A 9,362-nucleotide genomic window follows, 5' to 3' on the forward strand; every position below is an offset into this window, starting at 1 on the left:
TTTACACAATACTAGATGTCTCCTTTATATAGTCTTTCAAATCAGGGTTTCTCCTTGGTCACAAAGCAAACAATATCCACCGTTAGATGAAAACCTGATTTAGATTCAAGCTAATATTTTTCAACTGTTAGATAGAAAACTTAGCTTGTTATACACAAATGAAATGCACGCTTCTAGGTTTGTTAACCGTATCCAAACGTGTACATTTGTTGGTTCAACAATAGTTAACCAAAAGGTTAGCCATATGAGCATTTCATACCAACCATATTCTTCTTCACCATAACTAGTTCAAATGACTTCAAATGAACTACTTAGAGAGTTGTTCAATTACAAGGAAATCTTATGTACTACACAAGACATAATTAAAGCAAAGATGATTTGATTCACTCGAATCGGTTCATGAACTTTATAGCCACGGTTTGCAAATTTCATTCCTTAGTCTTTATAAGTTTAAGTTCATAAATCATCTTCAGATATATAACCTTCTTAAGTTCTCACACTAGGTTCGCGGACTTAAGAAACCGGGAAGAGCAGAAAATCTCAGCAAAGACTTTCTGCCGGGTCGCGGACTGGGTTTGCGGACGCAGCTAGTTCGTCAACTCCAACAGAATTTCTCGGGATGAGAAGTCCGGCAATTCGCAGACTGAGTTCGCGGACTTGGAAACAAGTCATTCTTCCGGTTTCTCTTGATCAACAAAGTTCGCAAACTTTGGTTCAAGGGATAGGACTTATGCACATATGTGTTTCCACAACAATACTTATTTCCATCATTGGTTATGTAATCTAAACTCCCATTCCAACCATTGAAACATTCTTAGAGGACGTTATACAGTTGTTACACCATTTCTCGTCAAAGCAATTTTCAAAGTGATTGAAACATATCATGACTTTCGTCACTAGGTAAAGACAAACATGGTCGAAGCGAAACGCTTACCAACACATATTTCGAGATATTGATAAGCGAGGTATACTCGGATCGAAATACCAAATGTGTATAATCTAAGTCTATATGTATCATACGACTTTTTGTATCAAGAAGTAGGAGATAGAGTAGATAGACTTTTGAGTGAAAGATCAGTTCAATTCTTCACATACCTTTTTGTCGAGAAGTTACACCGGTTCCTTGAGTAGTTCTTCTTCTTGTATGATGAATAGCCATGAAGTCCTTGAGCTCAACTACACTTTCTATCCTAGTCCGAGACTTAGCTATAGTAGACTAGAAATCAAGACTTATAGTTTTGATCACTAACATTGACAAACATGCTTGAGATATCAATGCATGCGAATTCGACCGAGCAATGCTCTAACTTGTATTCAACTAATTATACTACTCTTGTCCTTGTAACAGATAAGGAAGAACTGTCAAGTCTACCACTTACCTAAGGTGTTTCACCAACGGATAGTTCAATCACAAATAAGGTATCTTTCCAAAGAACTAACTGTCTTCTCAGGGCACAATTAGTCTAAGGATCAATAACAGTCTGGTTAAGCTTGAGTTGCAGCTAGCATAATCAACACAGTGGGATTCTAACTACAATGGATACATGGCATACACTGTGAAAGAAAAATGTTGACGTACTAAGATTCAATTCTATCGTAAAACAATTTAAACATTCAAGAGTAACATAAACAGTATGAATAACATAACAGAGAGTCGGGGTTTCATATAAACCCTAGTTATGAAATTAGAACATGATGATAATACTGAAAACAAACATAAACTACTACTTGGTGCACCGGCTAATCCGAGCATGAGTTTTTCATTACACTGCCTTCTCTATAAACACAATCCTCACTCAATCACTTAGAATTTGATAATTTAGAGAACACCCACTCACCAATAACACGTTTTCTGACAAACCCCTTATGCAATTCAACTTTACAACTCCTTGATTTGATGGTTGCTTTAGCTGTGAAGAAACCCTAGTCTTATCTCTCTCAATCATAGCTTTTAGGGTTACTGTTTTTGATAAGGGAGAAGATAAGATGGAGAGAGATAGAAACTAGGAGATTGATTGATTGCTCTTGAGAAGGTGGTTGTGCTCAGAAGTGGTCGGGAGCGGAGGTGATTGATGGAGGAGAAATGGTGGTTCTGCAGAGCTTGTAGGAAAGAAGAACACGAAGTGAAGGTGTGTTTGGTTCTGCTCGAATAGGGGAAGGAATAGATGACACTAGAATGTGAAGCAGATGCAGCAAATGTAGATGTCTCGAGTGTAGATGCCTTTGGATGCCAATCATCTGTATCGAATCTGACGGCTCAGGGTTGGGACGGGCTTTGGTCTTGGTCTTTTATCTGTTCTAGGCCCATGTCTTCTTCAAAGCCAATATCTCAAGCCCACTTTTAATTTTGAGTTGTGCAAACGGCATTCCTCACTTGCGGATGAGGTGCAAACAACATTCTTCACTTCCATCTAGCGTGGTTCTTTGTTGTCTCTCTTTCAATGTCATCAATTCTCCGCTTCTTTTGGCTCCTTAATTCATCCAAGCTTTATTTACTACCTAAAAACACAAAATTAATTAGTACAAGTATTTATTCTTGAAAACGAAGAAAAATACAGAATTTGGGATAATATATGATTTTAAAGCGCGAAAGATGAGTTAATTACCAATAAAAAGGTGTAGAAATATGCACTATTTGGCACTCATCAAATACCCCAAACTTGAATTTTACTTGTCCTCAAGTGAACCAAAAATTAAGAAATCCTAACTATACCACTGTCGCTGGTCTATCGAATGCATTTAGCGTATGCACTAAGCCTTTAAACCCCTAGGTGTCCCTAGTGGACGAGTTGTAGTCTCGTGAGGGCCTACCAGAGATGTACCCACAAAACCTTCTCCAACTTCATAGCGTAGTGGAGTCCTAAGCATCCAAGGAGCTATGAGGACATAGAGTTTCTGCATGCTAGTAACACGAAGTTAGAAATACCAAAGAACACATTCTCATGGACGAAGGACGTTATCACTCAATTCTTCACAACTTATATTGTCTTGATTTCAAAAACTTCACTAATTCTCATCTTTTTCTGTTTTCTTTGCTTTTGTAAAATACCTTTTCAAATGCGCATAGAATTCTGCTCTTTATATTGTATCTTCACTTTGAATGAGAATTTTACTTTTCCTTGAATTGTTTCATGTAAACCTCGGACTATTTCAACTTTCTTCATAGAATCTGACGTTGCTCTGCTCGTTGATGATGATGTGTTTCTATCGATCTGTTGATGTTGTCGAGAAAGAGAGAGAGAGAGAGAGAGAGAATGGTGCTAACTGCAAATCAAACTATAAGGAGTTTTTATCTTTAGATGTCACCCTCATGATTGACAAAATTAGCACTTAAGAGATCAAAAATAGAGCTGAAAATGGTGCGAAGTTGGGTAGCTCACCATTCCTACCCGGAATTTACGTACGGTGACACACACTCTAAAAGGACTTTATAGATAGTCAGAAAAATTGAAGGTCGGTGCCTCGCTTGATGTAAAATAGGTAGTCTCCACTAAGGGTGATCACAACTTCTAATACCAAATATCTTTGCTGCACCTAATTCGCCCACCGGCATGGTTAAGTACAACTTTAACGCTCTAACAACTAAGAAACCCGATTGTGTTCTCCAGTACTTCCAAGTTCAGTTATTTCGGTCAGACTCTCTATGTAAACATACCTAAAAGCATGTGACTCTAAGATCTCTAAAAGTTGGAGGTTTTATGCAATTTATTTTATTTTTTTAATAAATAGAAGGAAAAGAAAAGACTGAAAACTCTATATGCAAAACACCCCCAAACCTAAATCTAACATTGTCCTCAATGTTTCAAAAGATGATAAGAATTATACCATGAGAACTATGCTGAGTAGAGAAAAGGTGAGAGAGTACCGGATGTCAGCGAAAGCAAGATTAGAGCTTCATTATTCAAGGCTAGAATCCAACATTTTTATCTGAGATCATATTGGATTAGCACAATATATACAAACTAGAAGAAGACTCAACTGACTCAAGATAGAAAATATAACATTACCTACTGGATTATACACAGGGGGAATTCACCATACATTAACAATCGAAACAGTTGAGGATCAACCCAAAAGACAGAATGCGGAAATTTTAGTAGCCTCACACAATTATAATAGGACAGAACTGCAAAACAAAATGAGCTACCCCCATACCTAGATTTTTCAACACATGTACTTTTGGACACAAAATCTTGCAGTTTTGGAGATTCATCATGCATAAGGTCTAGTTCAAAATGAACTGTGTTAGGAACAGGCAGAGACACAAGAGCGTATTCCAATTGTGGCTTCTTAAACACATTATATTTAGCTGCAAAATGGTCCAAAAGAACTTGAGAAGCACACAGTTCCAATCCTAGATTAGGTATTCTCAAAAAAGTTGGTTTTACAATTTTGTCACAAACCAAATCTAGGTTGGGTGGAGTAGTCTCAGTTTGTGACATGGGCAGGGAGGTAGGCACATCTAAGTTATGTAAAAGGTCATTAGTACCATCACATACTCTCCCTAAGTCAGAAACAGGTAAATCATGCTCACAGTCATTGAACAGATTAGCAAACCCTAGTTCAGTATCATCAGCATCATCAACAGATTTATTCTCATGCATCGGCAAATCAGAAGAAACATCACACTGCGGCCTAGGCAGAGAATCATACACATCAAATTTAATTTCATGCATAAGAACATTAGTGTCAACAGAAAATTGAATCTTTCCTAAGTCACACACAAGTTGTGTATTATGCTCTTCTTCACAGGACAACTGCACAACCCGTAAATCAGTACCAAAATCATCTGAACTGCAATGAATATGAATATTAGAAGAAACATCATCAATGGGAGTCTCTACATTATGGTCTGGAGTTTCAGAGTCACATGACTCCGAAATTGACTCTTCAAGAAGAACTAGCTCTTCTAACATAATATCATCATCCGCGTAATATGCATACTCGTCCCTATCACCATATTTGGGGTCCTTGGTCCACTCGTTCACCTCTACATTAGGTTTATATTCAATATCAGACACATGGGGAGGACTAGACATGCTATTTTCAAAATTCAATTCATTATTATCAATATTGTAATAGGGATTTCTCCATTCTGAGTTGCAAGTCTGTGAGTAGGGATGATTATCTTGCATTTGATAGAAGCCAGCAACATGATGTGTTCTAGACTGCCTAAAATCATGCAAAACAGGGCAGTTCTCAATAATATGGCCTAAGCTACCACACAAGGTACAAGCATGCATTTCAGGGCAATGCTCGATTACATGTTGTTTGCTGTCACAAAAGGCACAAACAGAAACTTCAACTTGCCTAGATGCATGAGACGTGATATCATATATTTGCATTTCTAAGGCTGTGATTTGAGCTTCTAACTGATCCAAAAGTGATGATTGTGTGAGCTGGGCATTACAAAAATGTTCATTTTCTTCCTGTGGTGAATCATACATGTGCGAATAATCATTAGGGTTCAAGTATTGAGGCTCAGGACTATGAAAATGTCCATAACAATCCCTATAACTATTGACATCATGGTCTGTGGGAGGCTCATAACGTGAAGCATGCCCGTAAACAAGTTCTCTAATGGATTTGTTCTTATCCCCAGTTGCAGACCAAAATCCTGCCATGAAATGTTTTTGTTCTTTTTCTTACAGTAATCACAAAGTATACAAAGCCTAACTGTCCTAAATGGTTGTTTCTATTTGATTTAGAAATGATGTTACTGTTATCCTAACGAGTGGCCTGCTCGCATTTGATTATCAAATTATGAAGCTCTTTTTACTAAAACAAAATTCAAAAAAACTCAGATGGAGCAACCGAAGGAGACTCAGTTGTACCGAGTATTTTTGAGAAACTTACCTCCAGTACGACACAGAGAGAAGACCAACGAATTAGATTTATTTTCCCAGCTTCTTCCTTCCTTTCCTTTTTTGGTTGGTTGCTTCAGTTTCGAAGGTACCTGGTTACTTAAAAGAATTTCAGTACCCAGAAAAGTGAATACCAGCAAATATGAAACCGTAACCGCGACTGATTGTGAAATGATATGTTGCAGGGAGACAAACAGGGTGAGAGCAATAACAACTGCACCTAGTGCACCAATGAGCAGGGGATGGGATGCGATAATGCTTGCACTGATACAGGGTGCCGACAAACTGAACTGTAAACTGCTAGTTAACTGGCAGTAGCACACTTCATGCTACAAAAATTCCTACAGATGATTGACTCAAAGCTGCTAATTATATTTGAAAACAGTGCAACATCAGGTATGATGCAGCTGAAATAAGAGCAATTCAGCTCTGCAGGATTGGCTAGCAGTTGATCACTATCGCAGCCTTAAGGACAATCCAAACACTATGTTACAACACCTAAATTAGCAACAATTGCCCAGGCCAGGCCAAAGATGAAGCTTACGATAACAGATTCGTGGATATATGCAGACACGGTGTTTTTCAGAGATTGAGATACACATAGCGAAATGACAATTTTGGTGAGTGAATGGGTTACTCATATGTCACAGGATCAAGCACATAGATGTTATATGTTGCAGGTGTTTGACAAGGTTACGTGAAATACTATTTCAGCAAGCAAACATGTTATAGCATTCCATAGTGTCGACAGTTAAGCCAGAGAGCATCAAAAGTTCAGAGATTCGATGCCAAAAAGAGAGGTTACAGTTTCAACAATTAGTCATGGAAAGTATCAGAAATTTTAAGAGGTTCGAGTACGATACTGCCAGTATAAACCGGGCTTAGGCACAACAATCCAATGTTTTGCTGCTCCTCTTTCTCCCTCCTTTCCTTGTTTTGCAGTGCAGTTTTGCAGGTACCTGGTTACTCTAAAGCAGTGATCAGATTCCAGAATCGTACAGATGAAGTAAAATTCAGAGGGTATCACAGTTGATAAGAATATGTAGCATGTCAACGATTTGGAGTTATTCTTCTTGTTAATTATGACAGATTGGGTTATCAATGACAGGACAGTCATAGTAGAACAGGATGAGGCTGTTGCAGACTGCAATTATAGACAGTATCCACAGAGAAAAAGAAAGTGACGTACGCAGGGATGCTTAATGGATATGATACAGGGTGATATGAATGGTAACTGAATGCAAGTTACAGCTAAATGATGCTTCTTTTATGAGAACAGCTTATGATTACTACAGGATAAAATGCTACTGAATGCAAAAGCAGGCTACAAATGATGATGACAGCAGGCCTGAAATGGTACAAGTTACACTAAGTTACACTACAAAAAGAACTGAAAGAGTGCAGAAAAGTAAAAAACTACAGCTAAAACAACTACTGAGATGCGGATTATGAGAACAAATGGGCTAACTAATACAATGATGTTGGTATAAGAATGCAGGTAACCAAATCTGACAGAAAATAAAACAAAAAGGTGTAGCTACACAAATTATGGTATGCCACAAAATGATGATGCAGGTGATTATTATTGAAAACTAGAGGAAATTCAAATTGATGCAGTTATGCGATGACAGAAAGTTTAAAAGATACAGCTATTGGTACAGCTAAGAGGTTCCAGGGATACACTACTATGCAGACTAGGACTACAGAATGCAATGATAGTATGAGATGCAGGAATTGAAAGTTACAGCAGACTGATGAGCTACAGGTAAAGAATCTTTAAAAGCAACTGCAACAGGAAATATGAACAAAATGCAAAAAGGTTGAAGTTTAAACTACAGTTACAGACTATATGCTGGTATCTAAAACAAGATGCAATGAAACTAGCAGGAAAAAAAATTATAGCTAAAAATGCAAAACTAAAATGCAGTTTATCTAGATAGATGATTTGATAACTAAGTTACACTGAAAAATTCAAAGCACATATATACAAGGGTAAACTGAAAATCAGTAAAGCGAAACCTTAGATCAGCTACACCACTACCGAGTCCCCGGCAGCGGCGCCAAAACTTGGTAGGTCTATAAACTAGCCTACAATGATAACTGCAAGTGCACAGTATCGATAATCAACACAGGGAAAGCACAAGTCAAGGTGGGTGTAAGTTGAAGCTACGGTCTTACTAAAACTGATTCGAAACAAGAGTAACCAAAAAGGGGGGTTGTTTGCCGATACGGCTAGGTGATGGTAATGACTGAGATAGTAAAACAGAAAGCAAAGCAATGATAAAGAGGATACTAGGATTGTCAAATCCACCACTAACTCACATTATGTATTCAACTAATTATACTACTCTTGTCCTTGTAACAGATAAGGGAGAAGTGTCAAGTCTACCACTTACCTAAGGTGTTTCACCAATGGATAGTTCGGTCACAACTAAGGTATCTTTCCAAAGCACTAACTGTCTTCTCAGGGCACAATTAGTTTAAGGATCAATAACAGTCTGGTAAAGCTTGAGTTGCAGCTAGCATAATCAACACAGTGGGATTCTAACTACAATGGATACATGGCATACACTGTGAAAGCAAAATGTTGACGTACTAAGATTCAATTCTATCTTAAAACAATTTAAACATTCAAGAGTAACATAAACAGTGTGAATAACATAACAGAGAGTCAGGGTTTCATCTAAACCCTAGTTATGAAATTAGAACATGATGATAACACTGAAAACAAACATAAACTACTACTTGGTGCACCGGCTAATCCGGGCATGAGTTTTTCATTACACTGCCTTATCTATAAACAGAATCCTCACTCAATCACTTAGAATTTTATAATTTAGAGAACACCCACTCACCAATAACACGTTTTCTGACAAACCCCTTCTACAATTCAATTTTACAGCTCCTTGATTTGATGTTTGCTTTAGCTGTGAAGAAACCCTAGTCTTATCTCTCTCAATCATAGCTTCTGGGGATACTTTTTTTGATAAGGGAGAAGATAAGATGGAGAGAGATAGAAACTAGGAGATTGATTGATGGCTCTTGAGAAGGTGGTTGTGCTCAGAAGTGGTCGGGAGCGGAGGTGATTGATCGGTGGTTCTGCAGAGCTTGTAGGAAAGAAGAACACGAAGTGAAGGCGTGTTTGGTTCTGCTCGATTACGGGAAGGAATAGATGACACTATAATGTGAAGCAGATGCAGCAAATGTGGATATCTCGAGTGTAGATGCCTTTGGATGCCAATCATCTGTATCGAATCTGACGGCTCAGGGTTGGGACGGGCTTTGGTCTTGGTCTTTTATCTGTTCTAGGCCCATGTCTTCTTCAAAGCCAATATCTCAAGCCCACTTCTAATTTTGAGTTGTGCAAACGGCATTCCTCACTTGCGGATGAGGTGCAAACAACATTCTTCACTTCCATCTAGCGTGAGTCTTTGTTGTCTCTCTTTCAATATCATCAATTCTCCGCTTCTTTTGCTCCCTAATTCATCCAAGCTTTAT

At 38.1% G+C, this 9,362-nt stretch overlaps 1 protein-coding gene across 3 annotated transcripts; it reads right to left on the reverse strand.

Moving 5' to 3' along the window:
• Positions 1-1,626: 1,626 nt before the first annotated feature.
• Positions 1,627-8,976, reverse strand: LOC113287221. Of its 3 annotated transcripts, XR_003329867.1 has the most exons (3): positions 8,720-8,976; positions 5,857-6,823; positions 1,627-2,499 (listed from the first exon to the last, which is right to left on the reverse strand). XR_003329867.1 is itself a non-coding variant. In XM_026535906.1 (2 exons), exon 2 carries the CDS (start codon positions 5,622-5,624, stop codon positions 4,008-4,010), a length of 1,617 nt encoding a protein of 538 aa, XP_026391691.1. In that variant the 5' UTR covers positions 5,625-6,823; positions 8,720-8,976; the 3' UTR covers positions 3,764-4,007. The 3 variants fall into 3 exon arrangements, 2 of the variants coding, with proteins under 2 accessions (XP_026391691.1, XP_026391692.1); XM_026535906.1 differs by lacking the exon at positions 1,627-2,499 and having other exon boundaries at positions 3,764-6,823; XM_026535907.1 differs by lacking the exon at positions 1,627-2,499 and having other exon boundaries at positions 3,764-6,832.
• Between the last annotated feature and the right edge of the window lie 386 nt (positions 8,977-9,362).

The sequence above is a fragment of the Papaver somniferum genome, chromosome 6 (genome assembly GCF_003573695.1).
Source record: "Papaver somniferum cultivar HN1 chromosome 6, ASM357369v1, whole genome shotgun sequence".
Taxonomy (NCBI): Eukaryota; Viridiplantae; Streptophyta; class Magnoliopsida; order Ranunculales; family Papaveraceae; genus Papaver; species Papaver somniferum.

Coding starts and splice junctions, on each gene's coding strand:
- LOC113287221 (XM_026535906.1), bottom strand. CDS start 5,624: ATGGCAGGATTTTGGTCTGCAACTGGGGATAAGAACAAATCCATTAGA.